The following is a 17,824-nucleotide window of genomic DNA, read 5'->3' on the forward strand; positions in this document are numbered from 1 at the left end:
AAATTAGACGAGAAATTCTGTGAAGGCAGAGATTACGTGTCTGGGTCACAGTGGATAAGCAGGGAGCAGTAGAGCACCTGAAAAGTCATAGCCAATCAATACTTCTTAAAAAATAAAAAAAACGGGCTGGGCTCAGTGGCTCATGCCTGTAATCTTAGCACTTTGGGATGCCAAGGAAGGAGGACTGCTTGAGGCCAGGAGTTGGAGACCAACCCTGGCAACATAGTGAGACTCCCATCTCTACAAAAATTAAAAACAAAAAATAGCCTGGAGTGGTGGCGTGTACAGGTAGTCTTAGCTACTCGGGAGGTTGAGATGGGAGGAAAGATTGTGTCCAGGAGTTCAAGATCAGCCTGGGCAACGTAGTGAGACTCCCTCTCTACAAAAAATAGAAAGGAATAAAGCAAAAATTGAGTACTCATTATGTGTAAGTATTGCTTTTGGAGTGTTTAGCATGAGTGTTACTGATCAGCCCACAGATGGTATAAATACAGTGTAATAAGAATTAAAGAGATAAGGCCCTGTGCAGTGGCTCACACCTGTAACCCCAGCACTTTGCTAGGAGTTCAGGACCAGCCTGGGCAACATGGTGAAATCCCATCTCTACAAAAAATACAAAAATATTTGCTGGGCATGGTGGCACATGCCTGTGATCCCAGCTACTTAGGAGGCTGAGGTGGGAGGATGGCTTGAGCCAGGGAGGCTGAAGCTGGAGTGAGCCAAGATCGTGCCACTGCATTCCAGCCTGGGTGACAGAGTGAGACCCAGTCTCAAAAAACAAACAAACAAACAAACAAACAAAAAGATTAAAGAAAAAAAGAGACAACCATGGGAGGGAGGCTACTAGAATAGAATAGTGAGTCTAAAGAATTCAGGGATATGGAGGCTTCTTGGACAAAGTAATGCTTGAGCTGAGTTTTTTTGGGGGGAGGGTTTTGTTTGTCTTAAGACAGGGTTTTGCTCTGTTGCCCAGACTGGAGTGCACTGGCACAATGATGCAATCAATTATGGCTCACTGCAGCCTGGACCTCCTGGGTTCAGGTGATTCTCCCATCTCAGCCTCCAGAGTAGCTGAGACTACAGACTCACGTGGCCACTCTGGCTAATTTTTGTATTTTTAGTAGGGACCGGGTTTTGCCATGTTGCCCAAGTTGGTCTCGAATTCCTGGGGCTTAAGCCATCCTCCCACCTCCGTCCCCGAAAGTGTTGGGATTACAGGTGTGAGCCATTGTGCCCGATCGGAGCTGAGTTTTGAAGACAGGCAATGGGGCACAGTATGTGTTAAATCACTGTGAAATAAAATAGCATTATACATTTGAGGAATCAAAAACAGTGCAGTTTGGCTGAAGAATCAGGTGGCATGATGGTGTTACGGTAGATTAGGTTATAGGGTGGATCTAGATCTTTTAAAATGCTATGTTAAAATTTCGGCTTTATTCTAAATTTAGAAATCACTAAACTATGTTAAACAGAGGAATGACAGAATCATATCTTCATTTTAGGAAGACCAATCAGGCAGCAGTGACAGTGCAAAGTGGGGGTAGAACGGAGGTGGGAAGGTTTAAACTAAAGTATAAAGAGAGATAATAGAATCCATAGGAAAGATATCACTGAGAAAGAAATTGGATTGTGGGGGCTGAGTGAAGGGTACTAGAATGACTGCTAGGCTTCAAGTTTGGATGTAGTGTCACTTAATAAGGTAGATAATAGAAGTACAGGTTTTGTTTTTGTTTTGAGGGTAGGTGAGGAGGCAAAAAGGATAATAAATCCAGTCTTTCCTTAAGCTCAAGGTACCAATGGGACACATAAGTGTGCATGTTAGTCTTCTTTTGATGCTATCATCAGGTCACCCACTCTCACAAATGGTTTTCTTTGTTGTTGTTGTTGTTGTTTTTGGGATGGAATCTCACTCTCTCTTTTGCCCAGGCTGGAGTTTAGTGGCATGATCTTGGCTCACTGCCACCTCTGCCTCCGGAGTAGCTGGGATTACAGGCAAGTGCCATCACATCCAGCTAATTTTTGTATTTTTTGGGTAGAGACAGGGTTTTGCCACGTGGGCCAGGCTCGTCTCCAACTCCTGAGCTCAAGTGATCTGCCCGTTTTGGCCTCCCAAAGTGCTGGGATTATAGGTATGAGCCACCGCACCTGGCCACAAATGTCTCTCTCTGTGTGTGTGTGTGTGTGTGTGTGTGTGTGTGTGTCTTTGAGGCAGCATAATCTTTCCAAGCTTTTTATGTGCTATGAGGCCCCCTAAAAAGGAATCGGATAAATAAACAGGTTGTATGTTGGCAACTATAAAATAGTACTTTAATAATTTGAAGAAATATGAAATCTTAACACTTTGTGAAGCCAACGGGGGTGGACCACTTGAGCCCAGGAATTGGAGACTAGCCTGGACATCATGACAAAACCCCGTATCTACAAAAAATACAAAAATTAGCTGGGCATGGTGGATGCACGCCTGTAGTTCCAGCTACTCAGGAGGCTAAAGTGGGAGGACCACCTGAGCCAGGGAGCTCCAGGTTGCAATAAGCAGAGATTACACCACTGCATTCTAGCCCGGGCAACAGAGTGAGACCCTGTCTCAAAAAAATAATAAATAAAATAATTAATTTGAAGAAATGGTCCTTAGCATTATAGTACTATGATCTAATATCTCATTTCATATATAAATAAAACATGGCAGCATGAGTAACAAGTCCAATCTGCTTTCCATTATACTGTAATAACAGTAAAGTAGACGTGATAAAATAAGATGAATTACTTTATCTCTTTGAAATTACTTCCTGATTGGTTGGTAGTGCATACTCCATAGTACAAGTTTTATTGGCTTTTGCAATAAAGGAAAAAATTTTAAAAAGTAACAGATCTTAAATGCAGTTTTCCTGTATTGCTATTAATATAATTACTGAACCTAATTTCCTTATGTTGCTAATTATTTTTGTATTATTTTTCAAACAAATGCTTTTTAGCTATATTAATTTTTAGAAACATACTAGTGCATTAGGATATTTTCTAGGAAACTAAGCACATAAAAATAGCCACGATTGTACTTAAAATATTAGCCTTGTCTCTTATGCGTATATTACATTCACTCAAACTTTTAAAAATTTTTTTCCGACACGGAGTCTAGCTTTGTCGCCAGACTGGAGTGCAGCGATGCGATCTCGGCTCTCTGCAACCTCAGCCTCCTGGGCTCAAGCAATTCTCGTGCCTCAGCCTCCTCAGGAGCTGGGACTACAGGCGTGTGCCACCACGCCCGGTTAATTTTTGTATTTTTAGTAGAAATGCGGTTTCACAATGTTGGCCAAGCTAGTCTCGAACTCCTGGCCTCAAGTGATCGCCCACCTCGACCTCCCAAAGTGCTGGGATTACAGGCTCGAGCAGCCGCGCCCGGCCATATTCACTTAAACATTTAATGACCCAGGAGAACATCCATCCAGGATTTTAAGTTGTACTCACAATGCTTTTATTTTCTGTTTCGATCAAAATAGTCTATTGATGACAATATTTGTGAGCCCATTCATTTCTAAGATATCAAATTGTCAGTCTACCCAGTTTCCTTCAAACTTTACCTACCATCGTCAAGATCTAAAGGAATTCACTACCTTTTCTTCTCCCTAGAAAAAAAAAAATCGCTCCTCCCCCTCTCCCAACCCACCGAAACACAATCCATTCCAGAAAAGGAAAGAAGAGGGGACGCAAAGTGGAATAAGTTACGACGCGCGACCCAGCTCACAGAAACGGGACCAAAGCCCAGGCTCGAGACGGAGACGAGGAATCAGTAACCACAGCCGGAGGATCTTGGCTATTTGCCAGAAGAGAACTGACTGGTGCTAAGAAACCAGAGACAGAGCGAATGACAGGAAGGGAAAGAGGGCCCACCCTTGGGACTGCCTGAAACACTCAAAGAATGAAAAAGAAACGTCAGGAATCCGAGACGGGCTGCTGTCGGCCAGAGCGACCAGCCAGGTTAATAACCAGCTCCGAAGCCCGGCACACGGGTGACAGACCTTTGGGAAGGAAACTGCGCCTGGGGACGGCCTGCTCGAAGGAAACTGATAACCAGGAAGCCTACGGCCGCCTCGCTTCCAAAAGCCAGAGTCGGAGCCCCGGCGCCCTATAGCTGCAGTCAGACACCGCACCGGGTCTGACGGCCGGCCTAGAGGCGGAGCCCGAGCTCTTTCCCCGCCCTCTAACGGCGACCCGGGCTGCGTTCTCAGTGCGCCGGCGTAGGGTGAGGCCGGACTCTATTTGGCGATTAAGCGTGAGGCTGCGTTCGCTACCCAGCATGCTGTGCGCTAGTGACGGCCCTCCGCCTATCCCCTTCCCAACTCTCCCCCCACCCCTCCCGCCGCGGCCCCCCTTCCCCTAAAGTGAGTGAGTGAGACGGGCAGATGGAGGAGGGACTGTAATGGCGGCGGCCGGCAGCTCCCTGCTCTGACCCACGGCAGGCACGCAGTAACAACCCCTTCCCCGCCCCTCTCCCGGCCGGCCTCCGCCCGGCAGCCAGCGCGGGGCCACCCTCTCCGGCCCTTCCCCCAGCTGTCGGCGTCTCGCCCTGCGCCCCGGCCGGGGCCCCACACACAATGGACGAGCTTGCCGGAGGCGGTGGTAGCGGACCGGGGATGGCGGCCCCTCCCCGGCAGCAGCAGGGACCTGGGGGGAACCTGGGCCTTTCGCCGGGGGGGAACGGAGCGGCGGGCGGCGGGGGTCCTCCGGCCTCCGAGGGAGCGGGTCCCGCGGCAGGCCCCGAGCTGTCCCGGCCGCAGCAGTACACTATCCCGGGGATACTGCACTACATCCAGCACGAGTGGGCTCGGTTCGAGATGGAGCGGGCGCACTGGGAGGTGGAACGGGCCGAACTGCAGGTACCTCGTTGGGGTCGGTGTGCGGGACGGCTGCGGCTGCTGGGTTCCCGGCCGGGGGGTGGGGCCGGGGACTCCCCTCAGCTGGAGCCGGCGCCTTGGGAGGCCGAGCGGAACCTACCTGTGCTGCTCGGGGTGTGATGGTCCTCTCAACGGCTTTTCTTGGAGTCCCCCTCCCTCTTTCCCGCAGAAGCTTGCTCCCCAACCTTCACTAGCTACGCGGTGCGGGCCTCCTCCGGGCAGCCATTTTGGCTTTTAGTATGGCGTCTGCGGGGGCTCCTCCGGAGGCGGCCTTCCCGGGTCTCCGGGGCTTGGGGCCGAGCACCTTTCTGGGAGAGTCCGGTTTGGGGCCTCTCGACCCAGAGTTTGCTCTTGTTTGTTCCTCTTGAGATGAAGAGCCTGAAGAGAATGACTAGGATAGTCATCTTACCCCCCTTTTCCGGACCACCCCCCTTTCCGATTGGCATATCTGGCCCCCTCCCTCAGTCTTGGTACGCAATTGCCCCTTGACAGCCACGCTTCTTTCCTAGGCTGCTACGGTGCACATTGACTTGGGACTGACCTGTGAAGTTTTATTTCCCATCGTCAACTTTTTAAGTACTTTCTTACCTGAGATGCTGCCTTAGTCACTTGGATTCTCTGTAGTTATTCCTTACTTAGTGACTCATCAACGCTTTCAGTACTGAATTTTTCTTTTCACGGTACTCTTCACTAGATCTCCTTTCCCCATCTCTTTATCCATTAAAAAACCCAACCAGACGATCGATGCTGTACTTACGAAACGACTGAAGAGATTTAATGTTCGCTTGAGCTGAAATGTAGTTATATCATATTACTTGTGCAGGAGAAGCGAAGTGAGATGTTCTTAGGACCCTTCATAGTTGAGCTTGACTCGATCCTCATGATGTGAACCTTTGATAGGCTACACATTTGGAAGCTGTTGGTAGTTAACAGCTCATGTCCTGGTTCTTAAAATTGCTGCATCTTTTTGAAAGGATTATTTAACTTTCTTGGGTATTTGTGTTTATTTTTAAGTACCTTTCCAGGGCAAATTTAGACTTAGAAGCAAAAAGCATGCGTCTAAATAGTATTGCACCTGTTCTTCAGATTGTTGTATATTTAGGAGGTAAGCAGTATTTGCTGTCGTATATGTCATATGCCTATGGTGAATAGTTAGGCAAATGTAGTGCTGAAAGGAGGAGGATTGGATTAACTAGAAAGGGTGTCCTCAAACAAAGGGTGTCCTCTTTAGTTTGGTTCTGAACTAGTAAACTTTTATATGACTGCACAAAGTGGGTGAAGTTAAACTTTTCAAAAGTAAAAAATCCTTGGGTATTTTGACACTGTATGAAGTCTTAAAAAATTGTAACACTTGTTATTTCATAGCTTTACAATTGTGTTTTGATATAATATTGGGCTTTAAAATTATATAACTTTAAAAAAGCTGAAGTCAAAACTGGTTTCTTTTAAGTTGTGTATAGTCTTGCTTTAAAATACTTAAAATTTATAGAATTCTGTTGGTATACAGCTTTCTACTACATACTGTAAACTTAATTTTCTGTGTGAGTAAAGTTAGGCATTTGTTTTTAAAATTTGGATTGACAAATGCATTAAGGCCTAGGCTCACTAAGTAATACTTCACCAATCCCTGCTATGGTTTCTTTGACCTTTGTACTATTGTATGCAAGTTTTGATTTTAACACTCTTTAAGTTAGCAATTGCATTTTTCACCCATAAACTTCACTAATGTGAGGAGCTGAGAAGAAAGATATCTTGTGCGCAAATTAGTAAAACCTATACTATATATTAAAGAAGCCTTTATTGCCTGCTCTAGCATTTGCTTTCCCTTCTTGGTCTCCTCTCCTTAAACGGCAGCAGCAAAGTATTTTAAGGAAGATTCCTTTTGCTTGCTTGCTTGCTTTCAGTTCTATTGGTACAGTAGTTCTGTTATTAGCCATCCTAAGTTTTTGTTTGTTTCCTTGTTTTGAAGAAGTCCTACAGTGTTTCTACACTTATTTCATACTGATTCTTTTGGAATAAAATGTGCATGATGGCATTGGTTTTTTTTGTGTTATATATTTAAAATGTTTTATTGGGTTAACTTAGTTAATAAGGTGTCTAGTTTCCATCAGGAATATTGAATTTGCCTTAGGTGCCTTCAGTCTACTGAGATTGCTTGTGAGATGCATATTTTAAAATGTATGTGTTGAATACATTATTTGTGGGAGGATGTAGTGAAGCATCAGTGGATTTTTACTGTAAACTTAAACTTATTTTTAAGAAAGACAATCTAGAAATAAGACAACTTACATATTATTATGTACAGTCTCCGGTGCGCTGTCATCTACACATATTTTTAAAGTGTTAATTATGGAATAGTTTCAATAGAGAACATGAACTTAAGGAATACACCATATTGATGTAAAATTTTAATGGGGACTATTATTTTCCCTGGCTTTGGGAGAGATATTAAAAGGAACTTTGCAGTATGATTCTGTTCTCTGTAAAAAGAATTCATAGTAAAGGTCTTAGAAACTTGGAACGAAACCAAAGGATCACCTCTTAAAGCTCTTCTGTCTCTGATTCTTCCTTACCTTGAACTCAGGTAAAGCATTGTTAGTAAGGTCGTAGGACAGTTGTTTCTTAACTTTTACATAACATGAATTACCAGAATTCCACAGACAGTCCACTTCAAGCCCTAGATCAATCCAGATCTCCAGAGAATAAGAGGCCTGCATATTTTTTAAAGTTCTATAAGTGATTCTTTCTTCACAGTAGTGTCTGTTAGAGAGAAAAATCACTACACTACACTTTTCTTTTTTGTAATTTCATAGTAGATTTATTAAAATCTTGTCATGGAAAAGACACTAGGATTTGCAAATCACTATTCTAGACCAGCTTTTGAAAATCCTGAAAATAGAAAATTCAGGAGATTCCCCCCTTAGAAATGAAGAAGTCAAGCAAAATATCTCCTACTAACTTAAGGATCTTTAAGCAGCAACATCTATCATGTTACAACTTCTAAAAGTTAGAAACTGCCAGTTAATCAGCCCTATAACCTTCTGCGGTAGGTATTCCTATTTTACAGGTGAGGAGACAAATTTAGGTAGGTTAAATAATTTTGCTAGGGTCACCTAGCCATAAAGTATTGCAGCTGAGATTCAAACCCAGGTCTGTCTGATTCCAAAGCCTGTGGTCATATCACCACTCTTGTAACCATTATGTTATACTGTCTTAGCACTTTTTTATAGAGTGGAATCTGACTTGTAATTCTTCGTCTAGTTTTGTGTGGCCCACACCACTTGAGTACATTTCAGTGAAGTTTTATTGAGCCCCCATGATGCTGCTGCAAAGCATAGTTTATATATATTGCTAATGCGTCCTGATATTTTTCTTTGTAGTTTGTATATAGTAAGTGGATTTTGGGTATATACAAAATGCTTGTTTGCCAAATGTAGAAATATGACATACCTAATATAAGAAAATGTAGTCAAAGAGTTTTTGTTCTTTTTTTTTTTTTGAGGCGGAGTCTGGCTCGACTGTTGCCTGGGCTAGAGTGCAGTGGCGCCATCTCAGCTCCCAGCAAGCTCCGCCTCCGGGTTCATGCCGTTCTGCTGCCTCAGCCTCCCAAGTAACTGGGACTACAGGTGCCCACCACCACGCCTGGCTAATTTTTTTATATTTTTAGTAGAGATGGGGTTTCACCGTGTTAGCCAGGATGGTCTCGATCTCCTGCATCGTGGTCTGCCCACTTTGGCCTCCCAAAGTGCTGGAATTACAGGCTTGAGCCACCGCGCCCGAGTGACAGTGATTTTTCATAAAGGTGTTGCCTTTATTCTGGGATTTTTTCCCTTCATACATTTTTACTGTTAGGCGTTTCCTTTTTCAGATGATGGTGATAGTAAAGTTAAAAAAATTTTATTGATGGTATTAAGGGAGTCCACTACCTTGTGTCAGATTCCCTGTTTCTTTTTGAAGCCCTTGAAATGAAGTTTAGGGACCACTGATCTAGAATTCTCTGTATGCTCCTCCACTACCCATTAACCCCACTCTATAGTCTGCCTTTTCGCACTACTCTCCCCTCACTCCCTTCTAAACACTTTGTATAACACTGTGTTTTCTGTTCATGATTGACCTTCAAATTGCCAAATCCTGTGGCCTTATAGACCATATGTACCTAATCAACATTCTGTTAACAAATTCTTCAAAATTCTTTTCTTTTGCTTCCACTCTGTTTTTCCTGTCATTCACTTACCACTTTTCTTCATATGTTTTCTTTCTTTTGTTCCCAGTTGTTGTTACATGGGGTTCTGGTTCTATTTTATGTTTTCACTGTATATTCAGAATCAGATTTTTGGCTACCATGTACCGTCCTAATAATACCTAACATTGATTTACTCTTTCCTAAGTGTTATTCCTGTGCTCCAGTATTTCAGTATTTATTTAATTTGTTCAGTATTCATTTAATTCTCAAAACAACTCAGTGAGGTTGATACAGGTATAATTGGTGTCTTTTTTTTTTCTTTTTTCTGACACTGCCATATTGAGGTCCAGAGGTTAAGTAATCTATGCCACTAGTAGGCAGTAGAACTGGGATTTAAACTTAGACTGCCTGTAGAGGCCATGTTCTTAACCACTACTAGATTTTTGGCATCCAGATGTCCCTTGTATTTCTAATTTCCTGTTTAGTTTTTCTTCCTCCAATTCAATGCATCCATTCAGTTAATCTCAAGTGCCTGCCTCTTCCCCTTGACAAAACACACTTGTTCATTCTTTATTCCTTGACGCATTAAAGTTAACAGTATCCTCCCCATCCCTAGTACTATAGAGGTCATTGAACTTTCCCCCTGCGTATGTTTGGCCTGTGAGTTTTATTGATTCCAGCATGATTATTTGGTGGTATTTGAGTGCGATTTTATGCTAGATCCTGGGTATATAATGATGTATGAGACAAATACTTTGTCCTCAGGGAGCTTATACTCTAGAAATAATTTTTTTTTTTTCAAGAGAGGTTTCTCCTCCATTGCCCAGGCTGGAGTGCAGTGGTGCCAACATGGCTCACTGTAGCCTCAGCCTCCTGAGCTCAAGTGATCCTCCTGCCACAACCTTCTGAGTAGGTGGGACTACAGACATGTGCTATCACACCAAGCTGTTTTTATTTTTAGTTCAGATAGGTTCACAGTTTGTTGCCCAGGCTGGTTTCAAACTCCTGGGCTCAAATGATTCTCCCGCTTCATCCTCCCAAAGTCCAAAGTGTTGGGATTACAGGTGTGAGCCACCATGCCCGGCCAATGAAATGTTACAAACAACAAATTAACAGAATGCTGAGATAATAAATGGTGATAGGAAACCTGTATATGTAATGGAGTTTCAGATAATACCTAATATTTATTGAGCACTTTTTTTTTAGAGACAGAGTTTTTGCTCTGTCACTCAGGCTGGAGTGCAGTGGTGCCATTTCAGCTCACTACAAACAACAAATTAACAGAATGCTGAGATAATAAATGGTGATAGGAAACCTGTATATGTAATGGAGTTTCAGATAATACCTAATATTTATTGAGCACTTTTTTTTTAGAGACAGAGTTTTTGCTCTGTCACTCAGGCTGGAGTGCAGTGGTGCCATTTCAGCTCACTGCAACCTTCACCGCTGGGGTTCAGGCGATTCTCATGCCTCAGTCTTCTGAGTAGCTGGAATTACAAGCACCCACCAACACGCCCGGCTGATTTTTGTATTTTTTTCTTTTCTTTTTTTTTTTTTTTTTTTTTTTTTTTTTTTTTTTGAGACGGAGTCTCGCTCTGTCGCCCGGGCTGGAGTACAGTGGCCGGATCTCAGCTCACTGCAAGCTCCGTCCCCCGGGTTTACGCCATTCTCCTGCCTCAGCCTCTGGAGTAGCTGGGACTACAGGCGCCCGCCACCTCACCCGGCTAGTTTTTTTTTTTGTATTTTTTAGTAGAGACGGGGTTTCACCGTGTTAGCCAGGATGGTCTCGATCTCCTGACCTCGTGATCCACCCATCTCCGCCTCCCAAAGTGCTGGGATTACAGGCTTGAGCCACCACGCCCAGCCTGATTTTTGTATTTTTAGTAGAGACGGAGTTTCACCATGTTGGCCAGGCTGGTCTTGAACTCCTGACCTCGAGTGATCTGCCCACCTCAGCCTCCCAAAGTGCTGGGATTACAGGCGTGAGCCACTGTGCCTGACCCATTGAACACTTTCTATATGCCTGACATTATTTTAGGTTCTTCAATACAGTTAATTCTCATAAAGTTCCTAAATGTATACTTTTAGATCTGAAGTATCAGGAATACCTAATTGTACAAAGAGCATTCCAGTTGGAAGCTCCAGCGTTTAGCAGAAGTTCTAAAGTAGGAAAGAGCTTCATTTAAACTGTGTGAACTGGCCAGGTGTAGTGTCTCATGCTTGTAGTCCCAGCACTTTGGGAGGTTGAAGTGGGAGGATCACTTGAGCCCAGGAGCTGGAGCAACAGTGAGACCCTGTCTCTAAAAAAGAAAATGTGTGAACTGGACTATAATGATTCAAAAGGCTAAGTAATATAGATAACATCAGTATCCTAAAATATATTCTAATTCACTGATTCTTGATTTTTGGGGGGATTGTGTAGTCCCCTTTGCATATATTATGAAACCTATGGAGCCTTTTATAGTTTTTTTCCGAAAAGGGTAAGAAAATTTTACTTAGAATGCCCATGAAGCCTGACTGCTGACCTAAGGAAGTAACTGATTTAATCTGTGCTTTTTGTTTCTGTACTAACATTGCCTTAGTTCAGAGTACTCCTCCTGCCGGAATTCTTTTTTTTTTTTTGAGACGGAGTCTCGCTCTGTCACCCAGGCTGGAGTGCTGTGGCCGGATTTCAGCTCACTGCAAGCTCCGCCTCCCGGGTTCACGCCATTCTCCTGTCTCAGCCTCCCGGGTAGCTTATGAAAAGTTTCAAACATGTATGAAAATAATATAGTATTGTGACCTCCCACAAACCTGTCACTCATCTTAAACAGTAACAACTCATGATCAGTTTTGTTTTACCTGTACTTCTATCCAGTCATTGTCCATTCCAAATTATTATTATTTTCTATTATTTTATTTATTTTTAAGAGACAGGGTCTCGCTATGTTGCCCAGGCTGGAGTGCAGTGGTGCAATCGTTGCTCACTGCAGCCTCAAAACTCCTGGGTTCAAATGGTCCTCCCACCTCAGACTCCCAAATAGCTTGGACTATAGTCCAAGTGCCACCACGCTTGGCTAATTTTGTTTTTAGTAGAGATGGGATCTTTCTATGTTGTCTAGGCTGGTCTTGAGATCATGGCCTCAAGCAATCCTCCTACCTTGGCATCTCAAGAGTGCTGGGATTAAAGCATGAGCCACTATGCCTGGCATTTTTTTTTTTTTGAGACGGAGTCTCGCTCTGTCACCCAGGCTGGAGTGCTGTGGCCGGATCTCAGCTCACTGCAAGCTCTGCCTCCCGGGTTTACACCATTCTCCTGCCTCAGCCTCCCGGGTAGCTGGGACTACAGGCGCCGCCACCTCGCCCGGCTAGTTTTTTGTAGTTTTTAGTAGAGACGGGGTTTCACCATGTTAGCCAGGATGGTCTCGATCTCCTGACCTCGTGATCCGCCCGTCTCGGCCTCCCAAAGTGCTGGGATTACAGGCTTGAGCCACTGCGCCCGGCCGGCATTGTTTTTTTAAAATTTTTTTTATTACTTTTTTGAGGCAGAGTCTCGCTGTGTCGCCCAGGCTGGAGTGCAGTGGTGCGATCTCAGCTCACTGCAGGCTCCGTTCCCCCCACCCACCCCCGTTTCAAATGATTGTTATGCTTCAGCCTCCAGAGTAGTTGGGATTACAGGTGTGTCATTCCTGGCTAATTTTTTGAAGTTTTCGTAGGGATGGGCTTTCACCATGTTGGCCAAGCTGGTCTCGAACTCCTGACCTCAGGTGATCTGCCCACCTTGGCCTCCCAAAATGCTGGGATTACAGGTGTGAGCCACCATGCCCAGCCTAAATTTTCTTTTCTTCTATAAGTGCTTGAAGTTACAGAGTTCTGAAGTTGTTGAGCTTCTCTCTGCTTTTGATTTGAGCAAGTTCCGGGCACTGATGGCTTTCATCTTCTCATTTTCTGCTTCTTTTGCAAGTTGATCAACAAGCTCAATTAACCACCAATGATTTTTTGAAACTGGCCAATTTTGTCCACAAAGTTCTTACATTCTTTCTTGAGCTTTATGGTCTACTGGGTAATCTCTGAGTCCAACACCCACAGCTTGTTCAACTCATCAAAGTGCAGTCCCTCTTCACCCAGAATGTCTTTTACCATAGGTGTTTCCCATCCAGCTTCCCTAGAGAAGCTCTGCTCTGAAGGAGTGACAGTGGCAGGAGGAGGTGTGTCATAGGAACAAGGGTCGAGAAAGAATAAAGTTTGCTTGCTTGTCACAGGTATTGTTCATTCAACACAGATTTCTTGGAGTGCCCACTACATGCCAATACTGCTAGATGCTGGGGGTACAAAGATGAATGCAACATGGTGCCCACCCTGCTAGCCCTGTGGTGGCAGCTTACTGTGACCCAGGCTGATGTAGACTGGCAGCTTCTCCCCGTCACTGGCAGCTGTTTTATGCAGGCAGCCTGCCTCAGCTGTTGCCATGACTGCAGAGACTCTTTTTTTTTTTTTTTTTTTTTTTTTGAGACGGAGTCTCGCTCTGTCGCCTGTCGCCCAGGCTGGAGTGCAGTGGCCGGATCTCAGCTCACTGCAAGCTCCGCCTCCCGGGTTTACGCCATTCTCCCGCCTCAGCCTCCCGAGTAGCTGGGACTACAGGCGCCCACCACCTCGCCCGGCTAGTTTTTTGTAATTTTTAGTAGAGACGGGGTTTCACCGTGTTAGCCAGGATGGTCTCGATCTCCTGACCTCGTGATCCGCCCGTCTCGGCCTCCCAAAGTGCTGGGATTACAGGCTTGAGCCACCGCGCCCGGCCTGCAGAGACTCTTTACCCATGACCTGAAATATGTTTTTATTAAGGTTTTTTTTTTTTTTTTTTTTTTTGCAAAATGCTTTTAATTTATTTAAATTAATTTCCTTTTTTTTTTTTAAATTGAGGCAGGGTGTTGTTTTGTTGCCCAGGCTGGGGGGCAGTGGGTGCGATCCTGGCTCACTGCAACCTCTGCCTCCCAGGTTCAAGCAATTCTCCTGCCTCAGCCTCTTGAGTAGCTGGGATTATAGGCATGCACCACCATGCCCAGCTAATTATTTTGTATTTTTAGTAGACATGGGGTTTCACCATGTTGGCCGGGCTGGTTTCGAACTCCTGACCTTAAGTGATCACCCACCTTGGCCTCCCAAAGTGCTGGGATTACAGGTATGAGCCACCATGCCCAGCCTAAATAACTGTGTATGCTCACTTTTGTGTGTACACACTCACTACCCCTCATAAGACCATTGCAGTTTTAGGTTCACAGCAAAGTTTATCAGAAAGTACAAGCAGTCGCCTACCCTAATGTTTTGCCTTTTCCAGAATACATTCATATACCTTTCCATGGTACTCTTGGGGGAAATTTATTCCAGGAGTTCTCCTCCAGGATACAAAATTATTAGATGCTCAAGTCCCTCAATACAATGACTTCGTAACTTATGCACATCTTCCTGTATATTTTAAATCTCTAGATTACTTACAATTAATACAATCTAAATGCTATGTAAATAGTTGTTATACTTTTTTAAAATTTTTATTTGAGACAGGGTCTCAGTCTGTCACCCAGGCTGGAGGGCAGTGAAACAATCACTGCTCACTGCAGCCTCAACCTCTGGGTTCAGGTGATCCTCCCATCTCAGCCTTCTGAGTAAATAGGACTACAGGCACACGCCACCACACCTGACAAATTTTTGTATTTTTTGTAGAGACAGAGTTTTGCTAAGTTGCCGAGGCTGGTTTCAAGCTCCTGGACTCAAACGATCTGCCCTCCTTGGCCTCCCAAAGTGCTAGGATTACAGGTGTCAGCTACTGCACCTGGCTAGTTGCTATAATTTTTAAAAACTATTTTTTGTCTGGGCGCGGTGGCTTATGCCTGTAATCCCAGCACTTTAGGAGGCCAAGGCGGGTGGATCACAAGGTCAGGAGTTTGAGACCAGCCTGGCCAATATGGTGAAACCGTTTCTACTAAAAATACAAAAATTAGCCAGGTGTGGTGGCACACGCCTGTAATCCCAGCTACTCAGGAAGCTGAGGGCAGGAAAATCACTTTAACCCAGAGGCGAAGGTTGTAGTGAGTTGAGATCACGCCACTGCACTTCAGCCTGGGTGACAGAGCGAGACTCTGTCTCAAAATATATATTTTTTATTATTTTTCCAGAATATTTTTGCCTTGCCATTGTTTGAATCTGTGAATGGGGAACCCTTGGATACAGAGGGTGGCCTTAGTTTGAATCATATAATATGTAGCCTTTTCACTTAGTAACAGTGCATTTAAGGCTTCTCCTTGTCTTTTCTATGGGTTATTTCTTTTTAGTGCTGAACAATATTCCATTTATGGATGTACCACAGTTTGTCTGTTCACCTTTTGGAGGGTATCTTGGTTACTTTCAAGTTTTGTCAATTACGAGTAAAGGCTATAAACATCCATGTGCAGGTTTTGTGTGGACGTATGAGTTTTCATGTAATTTGAGTAAATACCAGGGAGTGTGATTGTTGGATCATATGGTAAGATTATATTAAGAAACTGCCAAATGGTCTTCCAAAATGGCTGTACCATTTTGCATTCCCACCAGTAATGAGTGAGAATTATTATTGCTCCACTTTCAGCTTTTGGAGTTGTAGTGTTTTGGATTTTAACTGTTTTGGTAGTTACATAGTGGTATCTCACTGTTTTTAATTTACATTTCCCTAATGAAAAACAGTATTGAAGCTAGGCATGGTAACGTGCCCGAAGTCCCAGCTACCTGGTGGAGGGGTGAGATGGAGGATTGCTTGAACCCCAGAGGTTGTGGCTACTTTGATCCATGATCGCTCCACTGCACTCCAGCCTGGGTGACAGAGTGAGTCCCTGTCTCACAAGGTTCTGTAGAGGACTGCTGGGAAGGAACTGAACTTCTAAAAGTAAATGTCTTGACAGCTGCTTTCCAAGGCCTGGCTGTAAGTATGGTCTGCAGTGCCAAAAGAGCATATACCTCTTCTTAAAATTGAGGGTGTTGGCTGGGCACAGTGGCTCATGCCTGTAATCCCAGCACTTTGGGAGGCCGAGGCAGGTGGATCACCTGAGGTCAGGAGTTCGAGACCAGCCTGACCAATGTGGTGACACCCTGTGTCTACTAAAAGTACAAAAAATTAGCTGAGTGTGATGGCACATGTCTGTAGTTCCAGCTACTTGGGAGGCTGAGACAGGAGAATTGCTTGTACCCGGGAGGCGGAGGTTGCAGTGAGACGAGATCGTGCCATTGTACACCAGCCTGGGTGATGAATGAAACTCCGTCTCAAAAAAAAAAAAAATGGAAAGTGTTTAAGCCCAAGATGAAACTGGATTCTATTTAAGAGATGTGCTTACGTGTATAAAGCAAAGAATAACGTAGTCAAATGGAACAAAACTAGAGTAATTGGGGAAACGCAACTCATACCTGTGGAAACAGTGGCATGGTTCATGTCAAATTCTGAAGCAGCCTTCCTGGTAAGGCTACTGGACACAGAATATCCTTCAAGGAAAGTAATGAAAAGTAAATAAATAAAAGTGGGTGTGAGGCCGGACGTGGTGGCGCTTATGCCTGTAGTCCCAGCACTTTGGGAGGCCAAGGCGGGCGTGTCACTTGGGGTCAGGAGTTTGAGACCAGCCTGACCAACGTGGTCATCTTGTCTCTACAGAAAAATACAAAAATTAGCCAGGCATTGTGGCGCATGCCTGTAATCCCACCTACTTGGGAGGCTGAGGCAGGAGAATCACTTGAACCTGGGAGGTGGAGGTTGTAGTGAGCCAAGATTGCGCCACTGTACTCTAGCCTAGGCGACAGACTCCAGCCTGGGCAACAGAGTGAGACCCTGCTTTTTTTTTTTTTTTTTAAGTGGGTTTGTGCTCTTGTAATGAAAAAGAAAAAAGGTTTAAAAAGGATGTGCTTTTGACCAATATGTAATGCTGTTTCAGGGTAGTACCAGTATCTTTTGTTCGGTGGAACCAAGGTAAACATAAGGTACTGGTATTAACTTGAGATAGCATTAACACCTAAGCGGTTTCAGTGAACAAGATTTAAAAGACTAGAATTAAAGCAATTATAAATGTGCAGTAAAATTTTGGACTACTTTTAGACAGACTTTATAAAAAGACTTAAAAATTCCTATTAAAAATTTTGCACTTTGGCCAGGTGTGGTGGCTCATACCTGTAATCCCAACACTTTTGGAGGCCGAGGCAGGTGGATCACGAGGTTAGGAGTTGGAGAACAGCCTGACCAACATGGTGAAACCCCATCTCTACTAAAAATACAAAAATTAGCAGGGTGATGTCACGTACCTGTAATTCCAGCTACTCAGGAGACTGAGGCAGGAGAATCACTTGAACTTGGGAGGCGGAGGTTGCAGTGGGCCGAGATCACATCACTGCACTCCAGCTTGGGCAACAGAGCAAGACTGTCTCAACAACAACAACAAAAATTTTTGCGCTTTCAGGACACTTACAGGCTCCTTCCTATAATCCCAGCACTTTGGGAGACCAAGGCAGGAGGATAACTTGAAGTCAGGAATTCAAGACCAATCTGGGCAACAAAGTGATACCCTGTCTCTACAAGAAAATTAAAAAATTTAGCTGGACACAATGGTGTTGTGGCTGTAGTCCCAGCTACTCAGGAAGCCAGGGCGGGAGGATCACTTGAGCCCAAGGGTTCAAGGCTGCTGTGAGCCATGATAGCACCACTGCACTCTCGTCTGGGCAACAGACTGAGACTGTCTCAAAAAAAAAAAATAGTAATAATAGTAAT

At 44.3% G+C, this 17,824-nt stretch overlaps 2 protein-coding genes and 1 pseudogene across 8 annotated transcripts in view; 1 reads left to right on the forward strand and 2 right to left on the reverse strand.

The window, feature by feature from the left end:
- The window catches only part of AP4S1 (adaptor related protein complex 4 subunit sigma 1), a 98,656-nt gene extending 92,896 nt beyond the window's left edge, over nucleotides 1-5,760 (reverse strand). The window contains exon 1 of one of the 4 annotated variants that reach the window (XM_033188349.1): nucleotides 4,990-5,317. The gene's annotated coding sequence lies outside the window, so the exon portion shown is untranslated. Of the gene's footprint in view, nucleotides 1-4,989; nucleotides 5,318-5,477 lie in introns of those variants that run through there. The other 3 variants (XM_033188348.1, XM_033188350.1, XM_033188347.1) reach the window with 3 other exon arrangements.
- STRN3 (striatin 3) overlaps nucleotides 4,247-17,824 on the forward strand; it is a 137,289-nt gene continuing 123,711 nt past the window's right edge. For 2 of the 4 annotated variants that reach the window (XM_033188343.1, XM_033188344.1), the window contains exon 1: nucleotides 4,247-4,871. In XM_033188343.1, coding sequence (XP_033044234.1) covers nucleotides 4,590-4,871 — 282 coding nt within the window. In that variant the 5' untranslated portion in view covers nucleotides 4,247-4,589. The remainder of the gene's footprint in view (nucleotides 4,872-17,824) is intronic. The other 2 variants (XM_033188345.1, XM_033188346.1) reach the window with 2 other exon arrangements.
- LOC117069854 lies at nucleotides 12,862-13,194 on the reverse strand (annotated as a pseudogene).

The sequence above is a fragment of the Trachypithecus francoisi genome, unplaced genomic scaffold (genome assembly GCF_009764315.1).
Source record: "Trachypithecus francoisi isolate TF-2019V2 unplaced genomic scaffold, Tfra_2.0 Lachesis_group3, whole genome shotgun sequence".
Lineage (NCBI taxonomy): Eukaryota > Metazoa > Chordata > Mammalia > Primates > Cercopithecidae > Trachypithecus > Trachypithecus francoisi.